Raw genomic sequence first — 18487 nt, 5'->3', positions numbered from 1 at the left:
AGAGTGGAATATTTCAACAAGTATAACCAGTTAACCTGAAACACCTGAATCACAAAAAGTGAATGTCCGTATTTAAACTGCTGTAAATGACTTGTTGGTCTATAATATGTGATATACATGAATGATATCAGGTCATCTTCAGCCACAAACAACATTATTAAGTGGCCTACTTACCGATGTAAGTAAAGACATACATAATAAACACAAAATCACTTTTGACCACATGTCTAAGGTGTACCCTGCGTCTTGCCCTCTTACAGCTGGGATAGGCTCCAGCCCTTGAATTGGATAAACAGAAGAGAGTGGATGGATGCTACTGCATGTAGCTGTTAAATCAGTGGATCAACAGCTTCAATCATATGTGTGTGGTGCTTAAAAATTAACGACTTCCCATAACACTTCTTTCAGTCCTGTAAGTCAGTGTTTGAACAATTGCTATTCAACTGTGTACTGCTCTCTAGTGGCCTGATGCATGCATTACATACAGAGTAAAATCCCAGTGGGGTTTCTCATGCTGTGTGTGGTGTTTTTCAGTCCCATCTCCATCCACTGAGGAAGATCATGTAACAAGGTTAAAAGCTGAGGAGCTGTCAGACTTCTGTTAATGGACTTTTCATCCATCAATGTTCCAGTTCATATCAAAACAAAGACGTAATTTATTGGTGCTTTTCATATTTTAATTTGTCATTTTAACCACATAAAACACTTAAGCAGACACACATTAGAGGATAAAACTGATTAAAATAAGGTGAGGAACATCTTCCTGCATAGCATTACTCTGATTTTAAGAGTAGCTGATCTAAAATAAAATGCTTAACTGTCATGTTTCTGGTTGTTTTGTGTAGTTCTATTCAGCTGAGAAGGTGAAGTAGATTCCCCAGTGATCACTAGTGTAGCGGCCACAGTCCAGCTTCTCCAGGCCCACCAAGGCCATGTGATCAGGGGCCAGACGAGGGACTCCATCCTTGGTAGCCGAGCGGAAGTAGATTCTGTCAAAGCGACAGCGACTGACATACGGAACAGTTTTGTTGTTGTTGGCTTTAGTATCCCACGTGTAGCGGCAGTGCTCCTGCTTGCCCAGTCGCTCCCACACATCACAGACAGTTGCAGGCAGGCCCACCTTGGTCACCTGAGGGTCCAGAGAAAAGAGTTACTGTGATTACTTGTTACAAGTTTACTGGCTGTATGTGAGTGGAAGGAGCAGTGTCTGACCTCCGCATCCCTCAGGTTTGTGTCTCCCCCAAACACAACGGTGACATCATCAGGTGCCTCTGACATCCTCTGCATCACCACATGCAGCTGTTTCATCCGCTCTGCAGCATGTCCCTTACAGCTCTCAAAGTGGGATGTCATCAGACACAGCTTCTGGCTGTTGACGATCACCTGATTTTTGGAAAGGAGAATGATCCTAAGTATCCCGTTCCGCAGAACTTATGCACACAAAGAATATATCAGAGATGATTTTGCACACACCTGAGCAACAAGCAGGTTCCTCATCATCTGAGTGGTGGGATAAACTACTATCTCACTCTCCACAAATTTGACTCGTGACTTTTTCAGCAACATCCCTGTGAAGTAACCTTCCTCACCACCTGGTCAACACAAGTCAAGAGGAAGATGGAGACTTTTAAGCTTTGGTTCCCCTTCACATCAAATCTTTCGTCAAGGCATCCTGATACACACAAGTATCAATATCATGTGCAAACTATATGTGTACACAGATACTTAACGGTTGTGGTTAGTTTACATATAGTCATTGTGTGTATCAATGTCATGGTAATTTGGGGGCTTTTAATGACTTCTTTGAACTGTCCTATTTCCAGTGTGCAATGATTGTAAAGCATACATCTTTAATGACTGAAAAACAAATTGAAAGTCTGAATTCATTTGAGATTTTCTCTAATCCACACAGAGTCAAAAGTATACTTACAGACTCAAACATATACACTCTGACTTAAATGTTTTAATAAGTGGTGCTGAAGACTCTAAAATGTCTTAACTGTACGAGTCAATAAAAGCCCTAAAATTCCCATGAGACACTCCTTTTACTCCTACACTGCAACCTTCCATGCCATTCAAGTCAGTGTTGACCCAATGTGTAGTTACATTTCTCTGGAGGTCCACGTTAGGTTATGTAGAATGTTACCTCGTAGGGTTAAAATGAGCTTCCTGTCACAGCTCCCGCAGAATTATAATCCCCATATTAGTACAACAGTCTGAATTTATAAAAGCAGTGAAAGAACAACACAGATGTCACTAATATCTACAAATGTCTCTAATGGCTCTCCTCATGCGACACTGAGTGAAACCAAAGCAGTTCAACTGCATTCAGGCATTAATGACCATTTTATCTTTCACACGAGTGCTTTGCCCAACTGTATCTAACATACTGTACCTTCAATCATCAGGTAGCTGACAGCCCGTTTCTTCAAGTACTGGACATAAGGGGGAATGAGCTCCTGCAGGAACACCACATCAGGAGTGTATCTATGAAACAAAAAAACAACAAACAATGAAAGTAAAAACAATTACTTTACTTACATTAACTATCAAATATACAGAACTTTGAGCAAAATTAAAATTTTTCTCCAAATGATACCTAAAACTGCAACAAGTGTAGCACATGCTTACAAGACTAAATATGAACACAGGCCTCTGGCACGCTCTGCAATGTTGTCCGTATCAAGTCCGTCCACGTTCCAGGTGATCAGGGACAGTTTACCATCATCTTCTTCTGAAGGTTTCTTTGTGGTAGCAGGACTGTCTGCAGTCAAATCTATGCTGCAAATGTTTCCACAGACAGTTTGGCTAAAATGCACAGAGTCATAAGTAAACTTCACCATACACAGAAAAGACAGCAGACTCACCAGTTTGCAGGAGGGGCATTTTCAACCTTCTGCCTCTTAGCTTTGGGGGTGGTGTCTTTCTCTGGAAGCTCCTCAACATCAAACACTCTCTCCATGTCTGCCTCAAAGAATGAGTTCAAGGCTCTCTGAAGGAAAAGAGACAGGAATGTGCTGCTTATCACAGGGCTAAAAAATTAAAAATATCAGGCCTTGGCTGTATATACATCCGTCCAGTATCAGCATCAGCAGCAATGTAATGTTTTTAGCTACAGGCTCTCATTTAATCAGTAAAATAACCCGCAGCTGTGCTGAGTGCAATTAAAAACGCCCATTTGGACTCCGGCTACAACACCAGAGTTACACACAGCTGGTGTAGCTATATACCTCCATCTCCCAGTCATTCTCAGCCAGGTAGCACTGAGCCACGGCGCTGTCAGTTCCCGCTATGGCTGCAAACTCGTTACAGAGGTGGCTTCTTTTTTCCTCCAAGTTAGAAACTGACGGTGTGTCCGACTCCGAGGTAGAAGCCATCATTACTAGACACCAGTTTTACACAAAGACATCTGAAATAAAAAATTAAAACCAAACATTAGCCCATCTTTTCTCTCTGCAAGCTCTCTATGGTGTACCCATGAAATACTTCCGGGTGAACTTGCTAAGTAGTTTCTACTTTGGATAAATGTAAGCCTTAAATAAGACTTTTTAGGGTTGACATCCCATCCCATACGTTTCCATGCCATTAAAGTCTACTTTGTATTATCAAAAATATTTAATTAAAAAAAAAAGACTTGGAAAAAAAACCTAATAAAATTAAAATTTTATACGCACGCGGTGCTGTGTTTACCTTCTTTACTGTGGCTAGCATGTTAAAGTTTCACCCGGACCGTTTTGAGGCACGCCACAGTTTCCGGCGGTGTAAGATAAACAGAAGTTTGACATTGGCCGCATAAAAAGGTGTTAAACACACACACCGTGCAGTTAACAATGGCTGCGCTTACTTTAAATTCCTTAAAACATGTAATGAGAGCTATGGTGGATAGCCCAGGCTTCGACAGGGTACTTAGCAAGGTAAATATGGACAGTTTGCGCCAATTAGTTTTTGATTTTAAGCCTTATTTCTGTGACTGTGAGCGCAGAGAAAAGCCGGATCGTGTCTGTATTGTTGCGCTGATCTAAAAACAGCTCTGTGTTTTCTTCAGGTGGACATTTTGTCTGCCAGCCCCGGTAAAGTGGTTTGTGAGATGCGGGTAGACGAAGAGCACACAAACCGGGGAGGGACGCTGCACGGCGGGCTGACAGCCACACTGGTTGATGTCATCTCCACCATGGCTATCATGTACAGTGAGAGGGGGGCACCGGGGGTCAGCGTGGATATGAATATAACGTGAGTCCATAACTATTGTCAGTCTTTCTAAGAACAGATTTTAAGCCTCAAAACTCTGGCATAAGGCAGATCTGCCTGTGAAAAGTAGGCAGGGTTCAAGGTTCAGGTGAAGTACGTAAAATGAACCTTCATAGGGTCCTTCAACACGGACCCAGCCACCAAGCAGACTTGTGCTCGTGTAGGGTTGTTTTCATGCATTTTTCTAACTTTAAGTTTAATGTTTTGCAGTATGTGCTGCAGACATGGTTGTAGCATATTTTTTACTTTTATCCGTCACCTTTTGTACATTATACTATTTCTGTTTTCCTCATAAATGGGTGAATGTGAACACTTAGTCCAAAATTACTTTACTATCTTTATTCCATTCATCTGTGCTTGGGATAGCCACCAGGGGTACACCAGTTTGTGGAGTGACCAGGGACAGGTCAGGGTGAGTGGTTTGGAGAGGCAAGGCTGAGATGGTTTTAGCATTTTCACACAAATATAACAGGCTCGTTCCTTTATGTTTAACACATTATCAAGTTTTTATTTCTCATCGCTGTGCACCTTCAAACAGCAAACCAATTTGAACCTAAATTAAAGGAACAATAACATATACAAGACAGTCCTACTGGTGTATCCATCAGCTGGGCTTATCGCACACAACAAGATGAAAAAGGAAAAAATATATTACCTGCGTATCATTTATAGCACTATACTCAGGGGGTTAAGGTGACATTCAGAACTGCATTTTTGCTTAATAAGCTGTGGTCACTGTATTTCAGCATCTAGCTAGAACTGCAGAAGAGGAGCAAGCATAAAGGGGGTGATGCTTTTTTAAGTGGCAGGTCAATTTCAAATGCACTGTTTATAAAGGCTTAATAAATATCAGAAAACGCAAAAACAGTTTGTAGTTTATCACACACTATGTCCCATATATATTCTATATTATATTCTTTACTCCATGCTGGCCCCATACCTGAACTGAAGAGCCCCATACCTGCTGAATCCCATTTTAATCCTTGACTTCACTCATTTTCCTGCAATAGAGAAGGCAGCAATAACAGATGCTTTTTTTTTCTGTTTTTCTCTGCTTGTCTTCTAAATAAATAACTGCTGTTAAAACTGAGAGTAGTCATTAGAATTTAAGTTGAGATCTAGTTCGTATTTAACTATTCGTAAGTTATTTAACTATATTCATAATGAGGTTCAGGCAGCATTGTACAAAAAAAGCTGGTGGAAATGTCCTTCAAAGAACTACTTATTATATTGTTTATGTTTATATTTGAATACAGCTCAGAAGCCCTCTCACTTTTGAGTAAAGAAGGTTAATACTTCAACTTTTACCACAGTATTTTTAAACGCAAGTATCTGTACTGCTAGTTGATGAATGTGTGTACATGTTCCACCTCTGAGGGATACTAGATATACTGATATATAGCAGATTCATAGATGTAGTGAGGGAGGGCATGCAGAGGGTTGGTGTGATGCTAGGGATAGGATGAGATGGAGAAAGATGGCGACTCCTGAAGGGAGCAGCCAGAATAGGAAGAGGTTTGCACTCAGAAATGAGGATATTTAATACCACCTAAACTGTAGTGTCCGGCTTCTCTTAGCCCTGTGAGGTCAAACTCATGAAGAGTGATGAGTCATGACCCCACATTTTAGAGAAAAGTACATCAAAAATATATACATAGTTTTTTTTTCCCCTTGTTGATTTGAATTTTTATTTGCTTCGCTTTACAGAATCGCCCAGTAAGAAAAAGGTCCCTGGCTTGATCCCAGGAGACAAATCCCTTTGGGGTTTCATCAGATGTGTTAATGCAGGGAGCAGCTGAAAGTAGCTTTATTCACTTATTGCCAAGACTAAAGAATAAATGTTGAAAGTCAGAAATCACATACTCATCTTAGCGCACTGAGGGTTAAATTACACCTCACAGGATTAAACTTAACCTCCTGCAGGCTTTCCTAATCTGTCTGATAATTTCCCCGATAAACTACAAAAGCCGTAACTGTCTCATAGGTACATGAACGCTGCTAAGATGGGAGAAGATGTTCTCATCACCGCTCAGGTTCTGAAACAGGGACGGAGTCTGGCGTTTGCCACAGTGGACCTCACCAACAAGGTTACAGGGAAGATCATCGCACAAGGAAGACACACCAAACACCTTGGCAGCAGCTGAAGCTTCTCCACTCTGTATCTGTCTGTAGTGTCAAAGCAAGAGTGAAGATGTAAACAGCTTCTCTCTGTCTGTAAATAAGTTTGTAATAACAGGAATCAGTACTTCAGTGGTGGGTGTCACAAAGCTTGTGCTATGTGCTGGTGGTTACTTGATGTTTATTTCCTGCTGTTAAATATTTGCCATTAACTGTTAAATTGACATCAGTGGTTATTGTATGATCAGAGCCCCTCGTGATTGAAAGACTGTATCAATGATTCGTGCGCATGCAATAAAAGCAAATGGACAAAGAGTGATGCTTTCAGAATTTGCACTGTATTGGGATATGCTCAGCAGTATTGATTTGAGAACCAACAGAGAAAAAACTCCAGAAGTTACACGCCTTACATCCTTTTAAAGTGAACACACTGAATCAACAAGAAGCAAAATTATATGTGCGTAATATTCTTTGACAAGCAAGCCTGCAAAACCCAATTTAATTTGATGAGCATGGTGGCAAATTATCTCACTTTTAGTAGGTCAAATAAAAATAAGAATTAGCTTTCAGCAACTTTTGTTAGGTATGTTAAACAATAAATGTCGCCATTTCAGTTACTCACCAAACCACATCCCCAATAAAACAAACATAAAAACATCAGATTTCAGTAGCTCAAATGAATAGTGCTTGAACAGTGAACATGACCCTCAACATCTAACCAACTTTGTGTGTAAAACACCTTTCAAGTCACTCAAGGTTTTAGCGAAGGCTTGCCTAGCATGTTTCAGAGGAAAGCAAATGACACCAAACCATCTTTGAAAGTCCAGCAAAATAACTAAGGCGGTTCATAAGAAGCGATACCTACACCATATGATTTGACAGATACTGTTCATCTCGTTATCTCTTTGCTTACACGGGTGTTTAAACACCTCTCCACACCTGTCCTCGGTCACAAGACTGCGTAAAGATGTTCTAGACACCTGTGTGACATTACAAGCTTTAACAATCATTTCTTATGACAACAAGGATATAAAACGCGTCCATGTGAGAACCACCATGATGACCTGTGTATTGTTTGTTCCTGTTCTGATGCAACATAAAGAGTTCCTTCAATGACCGGTGCTGTTGACAGTGCAGCTCCAAGAGAACAACCAACCACTCAAAATCAATGTTCGTGCAGGTTCAAATGAACAAAAATAGGTGAGTGAGAAGCAGGGAATGAGGAGGAAGTGGGAAAAAAAAAGGTGAGGGATAAATCCAAAAATGGTAGGGAGAAGAGGGGTGGGGGCACACTGGGAGCATGAGGCAGAAAAAAAAAAAATGAAGGATGGGAACTGAATCAGCTTCAGGTCAGGGAAGGTAGAACAAGTAGAAACAAAAAAGGAGATCCAAGCATAAGTTCACATCTTAAAGGGAAAAAAGGATGGAGATGAGTACATCAATTTGCTTCTGAAGGCTTAGGCAAGAGGAAGGGAGAAAGGCTTTTTTTTTTTCTTTTTCATTCCCCCTCTGTGTGGCTGGGTGGAGCAAGAAGCCTTAATCAGGCATGTAAGGGCGGAGGTGATCCTCGATGTCTCCCACACCCCAGCAGGTCAGCTGGTCCTGGGGCAAGTACAGGCAGAGGCTGCACAACTTGAAAACTGTGGCCTTGGTTTTAGCAGTCTGAAAGAATGTGGACAACATTTGTGATAAAGTCTGTTAACAAGACCATTTCAGGGTTTTTCCTCCTCTTTTCAGGAAAGTTACATTTTATTTTCAGTGATGTGACGTACCTGTAAGTGCTGTCTATCCATGAAGAGAAATACAGACTGAGTTGGGTTGTTCATGACCATTCCAGCCTTGTCTTTTCGACCCAAAGCATGCAAGCACTGCTTCTCGTAGTCTCCATGATGAAATTCAAACTTGGCCTGTAAATGAGACAGACTTAAGAACTAAGGACAAAGTTTTGTTATGTAAAGTCTCAGTTTCCCAGACACAGATTAAGCCTAGTCTCAGGCTACAAACTCGCAGTGTTTTGTGTTAGTTGAGGACTGAACTTCATACATGTCTGGGAAACTGGCTGCCAAATTGAATTTGCTGATAACATGCTTTTTGTTTTACTATTTAAAATGGCTACACTGTGCAGGTGATTTAAAAAAAAAAAAAAAAAATAGTGTACACAAAGATGATATTTATAACTTTCTATAGTTCTGACCAAACCTAAGGTGCTAAGGACTGACCTGAACAGGCCTAAAGGGTTCATCATCGGCCCCCTTCCATCTGGAGAACAGCAGACAGACGATCTTCTCGATATCGTTGCGTGGCCATAGGATAAAATCCATTTCCTGAGTGCAGCCTATCACATCCTGTAAAAACACAAAGACAGCTAACATGACACAAAATGTTTACTTTTCCATACACTCCCCCTTTCAAATGGTGTTGTGCCTCACCCTTCGCATTGACTGGTATCGGGGCGCGTGTAGTTGCACAACGTCTTTTTGCAGGAGTTCTATTGAACTCTCGAGAGAGTAGCTGGAATCGCGCACACCTCGTAGGATATTTTCTTCATAGTTGTTGGTCATCACTGGCACAACTTCGGCTACCTCAAAAAGTGCTGACTTCTTCTTCTGTAATGAAAAAAAAGGGAGGGGGGATATTTTAAGGCATTGCTTTGGTTGTACAATGAGGAACAAACATGAGTGGATCTGTAGTGCTGGCAAACCTTTTCTTTGAAAACGAAGGCTATATAAATCTTGAAGTCAAACTGATCAGCCAAAGATTCCCTTTTCTTCCGAAGTTGAGCTCGAAGTCGATTTCGTGTTTGATTTCTGCGTGAAGTTGGGTCCCCCATGGTTGGATTTCGATGGTAGTGTCGTCTCCTCTTCTGCAGTATATTTTGGCTACACTCTCTACTTTCTGTTTGATAAAGGATGGAGCTGGCTACCCTTTGCAGAAACAACGCATCAAAACTCTAGGCTAGATCCTCAGTATACCAACTACGAACTTAAAAGGTCATATAAATCTGAAACAAAACTAAGTCATTTCGATTGTTTTGTAAAAAAAAAAAAAAAAAGGGCAGTGTTGAGGAGGGGGGGAATGGTCGACAAGCTAAGACTACATCTCCTTTACGCTTGATCAGAAATCCATGTTTTAAGACATGACTTTCAAGGACCGTGAGCTTCGTTTTTCAACCTGCCATAGAGGGATTACAACAGCGATTTAAATTAAAACAGCAACTCAAATGACTCAACTTTTCCCTCCTATAGATGGTACTGAAATCAGCAGAAAGCGCTGCTGCAAAAACCCATATCGCTAGTTTTCTGCAATTGAGATTGTGGACTACAGCAAGCAGACAAATATTCTATCGTTTGGGTCATTTCAAAGTCCCTCATCCATGGCTGTCTTTTTGCTTCCGTGCAGACGCTGTTATGTGCGTGTTATAGACGGACTGGGGATACAGACGAAGATGGCAGGTAAACACAGATGCCAGGAGATATTGGCACCGGGTAACATCGAAGACTACTGCGAAAGTAACTTGACATTTCCGTGACTTTCACTGCCACTCATTTGGCCCAGAGCCCGTGTTGTTGCTGCCACTGCCGATAGTCATGATGTGGGCGTATTTTTAGCACACTAGCTAAGGTGAGCTAGCAGGCTAATCTAGGCATTCACTTCCGACACTAACTAGTAGTGAGCCAGCGATATAGCTACATCTTATCATCTGACTGATTGGCTTAATTGAGGCCTATGTGTGATCACCTAGCTTAGCGTACAGTCATCTTTCCACGCGTTTACATTTCCCCCACCTCCTCGGCTCAATGTGACTGCCAGTGCTGTTTGAGTCTAAGAGACCTGCGAGCTTCACTCACTAACCGTTTACACCATTTTCGCTAAGTATAATGTGCTTCAGTCGTGCCTTGTTAACTACTTCATCGACAAAAAAACAGAATCAGCCCAGGGGGAATCAATTATAGCCAATCAACGACAAATGTTGAACGGCGAAATAATTGTTAGCTAAGCAAAAAAAATCAACCCCCCGCTTTCCACGTCTGAAGTTTCGAGGTGTTTGCTGCGCTTGTTTTCTTTCTCTCCTTTTCTTCAGTCGTCACAACCTCCGGCTCGCCCTGCCGCATGCCATGTCAAGATAAATCGACAATCCAGCTCAAGTCCTCCGTTCTTTCAGTCGACATGTGGAGTTTTCTGTCTCCCGGCGGGCCCATATTTAACGACGTGTCGTCCAACGTTTTTTCCGTTTGGTTTCTTTGTTTGCGTGGTTTTTTAGGTAGCTAATAATGGCACATACAAGCTAGACGGTCTACAGCCTCCCCCAAAATGGCTGCACAGTCAACTACAAAGATATGACGTGCGTTGACATGTGACCGCACGAGGGGAAAAAAACAACGGTGCAAAAAAAATAATTCTTTGTGAGCATGCGCCTCACTGGCCACTTGCTCACGTGACGGAGTGGGCGTATTTAAGCCTCTGGCGCGGGAGTATCGGAGAAGAGTCGAACGAACGGGAAACTGAGGTTAAGAAAAAAAAGCAGATAGGGTAAGTTCTGTTAATGTTTTTATATTAAATGTTTTTAATTTTTTTTTTATCTACAGTTATCACCCTAAGTATCTTTCATGTCGGCTAATTTGCCTTCTTTAAACGTGGCTGATTGTTTTTCCTTAAGCTCCAGCTGACTCGAGGCCTTCTTACTTTGGCTTGTTCTAAACGTGGTGAAACTTAGACCTTTACTCCTTTCCTTATAGAATAGAGTTTCTAAGTGGGTAGAATCACTAGTTAATGGTAAGCTAGACAGCTAGAGGTTTAATTAGTTTTTTAAAAAAATAGTTTTTGCTAATTAAAAATCAGGCGTTCTTTGTGTACTACTTGTCCTGGCTCAGGTTTCGAGAAAAAATGAACGTCAGTGGAAAAGTAAAGCAGAGCCACCAGAAGTCCAATGAGAACATGAAGGTAAGTACCAAGGCTTTTAAGTTATTTCGTCATTTTGACTTTCAAGTGTAATCATTGGTGGTAATCCTTTCACTAATAGTGCTCAAATGTCTCATATACTACATTTCTTGGGTGAATGGTATAATTTTAGAGAGCATTAAATTCTTATTCTTTTTGGGTGAAGGTCAATATTTTATTTATATTTTTTTTAAACTCCCAAACCAAAAACCTCCATGTAAATATAGAAGGCCAGGATTGCCCCTTCCCTTTGTTGTCTTTATTCCCTTATGTACATAAGGAGCTACAGCTGGATTATACATGTGTAATCCAGCTGCAGCAGTCTCTGGACATGTAGTCTCAACAGAACAAAGCCATCTGCTGTAAATGGTTTGAAGGTCAGTCCTAAAGGACACTTCAGGGTTGGGTTGTGTGGAAAGGCACTTAAATGTAGTATTTCCTGTAAAGTGGCATTTAAATGCAGCATATTGCTGAGCAGTTCGGTGTGTTATTGCTTACACTTAAACAAAATTACATTTGTTTTGGTTTCTACTTTGCTGTTCCTTAAGGAAAAGGCCCACTCACAACTTAATCACCCATTATACAAAACACCCCAGCAGTCTTGTGAAGCGGTGGCCAAACATTAACAAATTATGCTTTCTGGCTGCTCTGTAATGATCGTTGAAGAGAGACTTTCCCACGGCTGTTAAGAATTTGTGCCCTACCCACGCTTTGCACACCTGTAGGTCTGTTGCACATGGCACTGCTGTTATGGCACCTCACTTATGCTCTTTCTCCTGGTGACAGTGTAACTAAAGTAAAGCTTGTGAAGTGATGCTAATCCTTGCTGAATAGAAGCTTTGAGAATGAGAACATGGGTCCTGCTACTTTCCCATGTGACTCAATCTTTAGTTTCTAAAGGCTAATCAGGGGGAGTGGGGAGTCTCACCTTCTTTTTTGTTAGCATGTCGTGATCTAATCAGATATACAGTAACGGTTACTTGTGTTGGATGCCTTTCAGAGCCTTTTCACACCTTCTCAAAAGACTATGGGACCTGCCAGGCAAACCCTGCAAGTTCGTCAGGTTAACTCTGACCTGGGGAGGTCAACTCAGGTTTGTAGTAACTGTCCAAATTGGCTTGCATGAGATTAAGACTTGTAGATGTTGAATCACTCATGAAAATTGCATCTTTCAAGCCTAAATTTTGGAAACTTTGTCTTTAGGCAGGAAAGGTTGGTCCAAAGCGGAAGAATTGGACAGCTGAGCAAATCAGAGGTTCAAAGAGAGTCAAGATGGAAGTAAAATCCACTCAAACAGAAGCAGCTGATGGGTTAATAGATGGCATGTCCAATGAAGCATATGAGCTCATGGTCAAAGGTAGAGAAGGCAGCACATGGTGTGTTAGATGGTCACAAATTTTAACTTTATCTCAAACTCTGATGTAAACCCTCTGCTGCTGTTGTAGAAACTCCACCTTCCACCTACTGGAAAGAGGTAGCAGAGGAGCGACGGAAAGCACTGTACAATGTTCTACAGGAGAATGAGAAGGTGAGTTAATCACTGAGAGTCTGATAATGTTTAGCTGCAAAATGAGCTGTTCCCACGCTCGCACTGACATGCTTGACCTTTGGCTACTGACCAGCTGGCACTTGAGTAACTCTGAAGCTCACTGAATTCTCCTCTATATAAAAGGTGCTAATGCTGGCATTTTTCTGCATTCATGTACACTGCTTCACTATTCCTGTAACTCCTAAATTGTTTGGCTAAATTTCCTGTACAGTGTATTAACGTGAAGCAGTTTTCTGGTTTAGACCTCCCATGTGTAGGAGGCTGTCTTAACTTAGTGTTTGCTTTTTTGTTTCAGCTCCACAAAAGCATTGAGGCCAGAGATGAGCAGATAACGAAGCTTCAGAGTGAAAATGAAGAGCTGCAGGAGCTCGCTCAACATGTCCAGTACATGGCTGACATGATTGAGGTAGGTATTAAAATTTGACTGCATGCTGAGTTGTGGTCAAACTATTTTTTTTTTTTTTTTTTTTTTTTTAACAATGCTGTCAATGATCAAACTGTTAATGTTATCAGCTGTGTACCAACATTACTGTGGACAGTTTTGAGAACGTGAAACTGGAGGGATGCACCAGTAAGCTTAAAATGTATCACTAAACAAACTTTAAACAGATTGCAGGTCAGTTTATTGGTGCAGCCTCAACAGATCCAGTGTCTTCTTTGGTCCACTGGGGGAAAATAAACTGCCCATCCTGTCTAGAGACAAATGCTTTGCTTAATTAAATCTTAACATATGTCTGATCAAGTTTAACAAATGTGGCTACTTGCTGCAGCATTGCATTCACAATTTTGGACTCTCATTCTGTTTAATCAGTGGGCACAAAGTAGTCACTTGGTGGTGAAAATTTCAGCCTCTTAAGCTAAACCCAAATTCCCTGAGCAGAGTACTTAACCAGGTGGAGAGTTGGATGGATAAACTTGACAGGACTGCAGATGGGTCTGTTGGTAAATTAAATATGGTGTACTTTTTTTTTTTTTTTTTTTTTTTTTTTTAAAGAGACTGACTGGGAAATCTCCTGACAATCTGGATGAGGTCAGAGGAATTGCCCTTGATGAAGATGATGCTGAAGATGAAGACTACAATGACGACTTGGCAGATCACCATGAAAACGATCCAGACTACAGTCACGGCTCTGCAGAAGAGCTATCAGATGAAGAACCAGGACCCTCAGGACTCCAGAACTAATGCTGCATGACTTTGACATTTTGACCTGAGTAAGCTTTGACTGCAACAAGTACTTCGTTTGAAGGAGATGAGCTTTAAAGGTGTCTGTACTCAAAATTCAGCCTGCAAATTTTTTTTTTAATGTAATAATTTTTTTTTTTTTTTTTTTTTTTTTTTTTCCAATCATTGCTTGCTCAAGTTTTTAAGGGTCTTAAGAAACTAAGCCAGTGAAGGTTTCCTGTAACAGATGACCCCTTGATGTGTCATAGGAAGAAAAGTACAGATGTGAAATAAGCTGCTGGCACCTGAAAGACTTCAGCCTCACCTTTACTTCTGTAAAGGTGAGGCATGTCAGGGTGTCCACAACAATTAGTCTAAAAGAAGTTTACCTTTGGCAGGTGTAACTAAAATGCTTGTTCAACGTGCTTCTTTTGGCACTTGATTTGTCTTGCGGCTTCTGTTGAGCTGACAGTGTTTACAAATTTTACTTGAACACCTGTTTTTCCCTGTTGTGATAAGTTAAATGTTCACTGTTGGTCAGTTATTTACTGCCAGATGTGGCAAAGAGCATGGCCCTGAAATACTGCCTCACTGTGAAATTGGTGTAAATAAACTCTATATTTTAAATACTTTTTTTTTTTTTTTTTTTTTGTGTGTGTGTGTGTGTGTGTGTGTGTGTGTGTGTGTGTCCTCTCCTACTGATGTAATTTGTTTTGTCAGTCCAAAGGTATTATTCACTTGCAGAGTAGACTTGAACTACGAACACTCGAATGTGCTGCTAATTAGGCAAGAGCATTTGTGCAACCTTTATGCTGCAGTGTTTGCAGTATACACTAAGCTTGTTTGAGGATAAGCTTAGACCAGGGGGGGTTTCAAACATATGCCCAGGGGTCAGACTTGGCTCTGCCAAAGACTCCAATCGGTCCACTGGGTGGTGTTGGGATAAATCTTGAACTCTTCTGTATTTTGATAAGCGTCGCAGCTTTTCTCACTGATAAAGACCTCCCCAATAGCCTTTCATACTACAGGAAAGTGACACACAAATGACCTTAACTAGAGAGGTCTTTGTTACCGTGCTATGGAAGGAAAAACTGACTTAAACTGGTGGTCTGGCCCATTTAGGATCAGAGTGCACTGTATGTGCTTTACAATGTAAAATGAGTTTGACATCGCTGGCTTAGGCTTTGTCACAACTTAACAGTATAAAATGGTCAAATCTACACTCGACTAAAACCTGAGACTTAAGCGTGTGTGTGCCCACTCTTCCATATAAAATCCAGCTGCTGTGTCATTGTAACAGTCAGATCAATTATGTATGGATTTTCATATACACTCAGAAGTATACATTTAAAACAGCAGGACTTAAATAGACTTAAGACTCAGTTGAGAGAGGCTCCAGCCCCCTCATGACCCTGCCGAGGATAAGCAGAAGAGAATGGATGGACTCTGTGTGGGGAAAGAAAAATCCAGTTTTTAATTATGCAAAAATAAACTTTATTGCAACTTCTTGATGAGCAGAGGAACCACGACGGAGAAGAGCAGTGTGCAACCACATGAATCAGTACTGAAGCTATTGACCACGAAGATGGGTGAAGTTCAGTTTCAGCAGTTATTATTAAAACCTCTAAATGTGCACATTTTGCCACCTTGTATTATATACGGTGCTAAGGAACTGAACAGTCCACCAATTAACTTGTTAAACAGGTCAACAGCGAGTTTGTGAAGAGAGAAAATTAGACACCGAGTGAGTTACTGGACCAAGATACTGTAATGCTGTTCACATCTCGAAAAGGAATTTAAATTTGGACCACGTTTTGCAAAAGGCTGCATGAAAGTAAAAAAGAAAAAACTTTTAGTATCAACTTCACGCATTTACAGATTATATTACAAAAAGAATACCTTTCATAAAAATACTAACCACTTGCTTTTTAATATGGCTTTTGGATTGTGCAGTTACAACCAGATGTAACGAGATCCTCATATTACGGGTTTGCCTTTTTTCTTTTTGTGCTTCCAAAGATAAGTCTGAGGGTTCTGGTCCAAATGTACACGCTGTATTGAAAATACATTCTCCTGGATGAGCTCTTATTAAAAGACCATTTCAAAATCCCAAGATTTTTCCTTTGGTTATAGTAAATCTACTTAATAAAGTAACATCTCTATCATATAAATGCCCCGCTAGTTTGGGGACCTTTTACGGAAAACAAAATCTATAATTACTATTAGCACATCTTAATATTCTCCAAAATAACAATCTAATATAATTAAGTTGAAAATAAACTCCCAATTATAATCAAGCACGAGTCGTATGGTAAAAACACAGAGGCCTTCTTAAACAAAAGACAATAATTCAAATACCAGACCTGAAAGTAAAGCATAAATATACAATCATTTACATAACAATGTGGTCTGCTCTAATACAAAATAACATGACAGAATATTAGAATAACAAGGCGTAAATAATAAATATATGACGTGTGAGCTTGTGAGTTTTGTCACTGTGCAGCAGCACCAGACTCAGTAGTACAGTTACAATGAGAAAAGCTGGAGATAGACGCCTCCCCTGGGTCAGTGTTCCCATTAAACCGTTCGCATGGAGCAGACCCAAATTGTGGCAGAAAAGGCCAAAAGCTTAATGTCTTATCCTGCTATCAGCTCCCGTGCTGCTTCAACTGATCCTCTCTGCACAACTGCCGAGAAAGTGCATTCTCATGAGGTCCTCTGCCTAGTTTATTGCCCTCGACTGGCTCCTGACCTTGTAGGAAAAACAAACAAAACATACATTTACAAAAAGAGTATTTGTGTAATGTGCCAGCTCAGCCACAACGAGGCTCAAAAGGTCAAAAGCTGACGATATCAAATGGGCTTCACGTGTCAGCCAGGTGCAAAAAAAAAAGGAAAAAAAAAATCACATATGTACAGAAAAAATTGCACTTGTTAAACTGCAAGTAGGAGAAATCTCAGACGCAAACTGCTGCGTGAGTGAACGCTGGGCACTGTGCTAAACCCCCGTCTCCCCTGGACCGCTGTGACCTCATCTTATTAATGTTCCTCCCTGCCAAAAAACACACAGGTCTTTCAATCACACGAGAATCCCTGAAAATTACGTCTTGAACACAACCACGTGTATCACGTGTAAACTAAGCCATATTTACACGCCTTACAACAGTGCAGGTCTTCCGAAAGCGTCAGAAAGCACTTCTAATCTAGGTGAACGCGTGTTAACAGTGATTATACAAAGATCATAGTATATTGCGTGGTACAATAAATCTGTAAAAATCGAGATTATTCAGTGAGTGCGTGAGACGGGTGTTGAGAAGCCTTTTTGACAAGAGGGTGAAGACCCGGTGCTTGATTTCCACAGTCTTTGGAGCAGCTCTCAGCCGCTTTGTGTCCAGTCCAAATTTGTGCTTTCCAATTCAACTTAACGTGACCGGTGTGTGCCTGGCTCAGACAGCAGGGTGGAGAGGAGTAGGAGTCGGAAATCGGAGGTGATGGAGGAACGAGGAGTGTAAGCGTGCGTCAGGAGGGGTCTAGGTTATGTGTCCTTGTGGTTAAGACAACTTGTTTGGTGTTACTTCCTTTCAGGAGGCAGTGAGTAACAGTGATCAACTGCAGTTTAAGTGAAAACGTTTGTTGTTGCTAGAAAGCAGATCGATGAACAGATCAGTCGTTAACAGCCCTGTGAGGTGTGCTGTGTGGGTTGAGCTAAGGAGGCAAGTGTTGTCCTCGGAGGTCCGGGTGCAGTCCGTTTCTCTTTTCAGTGATGGCTCAGAAGGCAGTGGTGACGGCGTTTCCTCGCCGTGTGCCTAGACGGATCATCTCCCCCGGCACAGTGTCCAGCTGCTCGTACGCCAGGCGCCCCTCCTCACCTGCAAGCAGCAAAAAGAGATTATTAGAAATAATGTGTCCACAGTCACCTTTCATGTAACTACTGAAAGGGAGAATGGGAAAAAGCTACAATTTACTGATGGTACATAAACGCCTCATGTGCAGTTAGGTAAAAAGTGAATGTTTTGCAGAGAGGACAGCTTTACAGATACATTCACCAATTGTGTGTGGGACTGTCGCAGATTTTGGGATTGTCTAACTTTCACACAACGTTCACTGAAATGTCATCAAACTCGGGACTGAACTTACTGGTGTCTCCAGCAAGATGCCTGCATATTTTGATGGGAATTGGGTAAAACTGGTTGAGACTGGTTAAGAATGAAAATTTGGATGAAGGCCAGAAGGACCAACAGAATCTTCTAAAAATATTAGTGAGAATAAATCACTTGGCAAATGAAAGGTCGCTGGTTTGAATTTGCGTCAGGAAGGGCTTTGCCAAACCAAACATGCAGCGTTGCCTGCTGAGGCGATCTCTTGTGGTGAAGGAGCAGCTAAAAGTAGCTTCTGTTAGCAATGACCTCCTACTTCTCAGATAGCAGTATTCGTACCTCCACAATCAAAATTATGGCAGAAAGAAGGCA

General features: G+C 41.2%; 5 protein-coding genes across 12 annotated transcripts in view; 2 read left to right on the top strand and 3 right to left on the bottom strand.

Moving 5' to 3' along the window:
* Positions 1–655: 655 nt before the first annotated feature.
* Positions 656–3712, bottom strand: tdp2b (tyrosyl-DNA phosphodiesterase 2b). 2 transcript variants are annotated; one of them, XM_019350447.1, is made up of 8 exons: positions 3691–3712; positions 3231–3409; positions 2868–2992; positions 2632–2781; positions 2396–2487; positions 1474–1592; positions 1213–1383; positions 656–1129 (listed from the first exon to the last, which is right to left on the bottom strand). In XM_019350447.1, exons 2-8 carry the CDS (start codon positions 3378–3380, stop codon positions 848–850), a joined length of 1089 nt encoding a protein of 362 aa, XP_019205992.1. In that variant the 5' UTR covers positions 3381–3409; positions 3691–3712; the 3' UTR covers positions 656–847. The 2 variants fall into 2 exon arrangements, with proteins under 2 accessions (XP_019205992.1, XP_019205991.1); XM_019350446.2 differs by lacking the exon at positions 3691–3712 and having other exon boundaries at positions 3231–3487.
* Positions 3713–3727: 15 nt separating this feature from the next.
* acot13 (acyl-CoA thioesterase 13) lies at positions 3728–7687 on the top strand. Its single transcript, XM_003444081.5, has 3 exons — positions 3728–3914; positions 4046–4230; positions 6233–7687. The coding sequence occupies exons 1-3, from the start codon at positions 3831–3833 to the stop codon at positions 6390–6392; spliced, it is 429 nt and encodes a 142-aa protein (XP_003444129.1). The 5' UTR covers positions 3728–3830; the 3' UTR covers positions 6393–7687.
* Positions 6683–10688, bottom strand: lg22h6orf62 (linkage group 22 C6orf62 homolog). The gene is made up of 5 exons (XM_003444080.5): positions 9068–10688; positions 8796–8972; positions 8586–8711; positions 8139–8273; positions 6683–8028 (listed from the first exon to the last, which is right to left on the bottom strand). The coding sequence occupies exons 1-5, from the start codon at positions 9194–9196 to the stop codon at positions 7903–7905; spliced, it is 693 nt and encodes a 230-aa protein (XP_003444128.1). The 5' UTR covers positions 9197–10688; the 3' UTR covers positions 6683–7902.
* An 87-nt stretch (positions 10689–10775) lies between these two features.
* gmnn (geminin DNA replication inhibitor) lies at positions 10776–14606 on the top strand. Of its 3 annotated transcripts, none has more exons than XM_003444165.5 (7): positions 10776–10896; positions 11238–11307; positions 12305–12397; positions 12508–12661; positions 12750–12832; positions 13149–13259; positions 13848–14606. In XM_003444165.5, the coding sequence occupies exons 2-7, from the start codon at positions 11251–11253 to the stop codon at positions 14034–14036; spliced, it is 687 nt and encodes a 228-aa protein (XP_003444213.1). In that variant the 5' UTR covers positions 10776–10896; positions 11238–11250; the 3' UTR covers positions 14037–14606. The 3 variants fall into 3 exon arrangements, with proteins under 3 accessions (XP_003444213.1, XP_013126115.1, XP_013126114.1); XM_013270661.3 differs by lacking the exon at positions 10776–10896 and adding an exon at positions 11079–11139; XM_013270660.3 differs by lacking the exon at positions 10776–10896 and adding an exon at positions 11122–11139 and having other exon boundaries at positions 11206–11307.
* An 879-nt stretch (positions 14607–15485) lies between these two features.
* ripor2 (RHO family interacting cell polarization regulator 2) overlaps positions 15486–18487 on the bottom strand; it is a 69336-nt gene continuing 66334 nt past the window's right edge. For all 5 annotated transcript variants that reach the window (XM_025902555.1, XM_025902556.1, XM_005478499.4 and 2 more), the window contains one exon: positions 15486–17887. In XM_025902555.1, coding sequence (XP_025758340.1) covers positions 17787–17887 — 101 coding nt within the window. In that variant the 3' untranslated portion in view covers positions 15486–17786. The remainder of the gene's footprint in view (positions 17888–18487) is intronic.

The sequence above is a fragment of the Oreochromis niloticus genome, linkage group LG22 (assembly GCF_001858045.2).
Source record: "Oreochromis niloticus isolate F11D_XX linkage group LG22, O_niloticus_UMD_NMBU, whole genome shotgun sequence".
NCBI classification, from domain to species: Eukaryota; Metazoa; Chordata; class Actinopteri; order Cichliformes; family Cichlidae; genus Oreochromis; species Oreochromis niloticus.
Note: the sequence above shows the minus strand (reverse complement) of the source record. Positions and strands in the feature narration are given on the sequence as shown.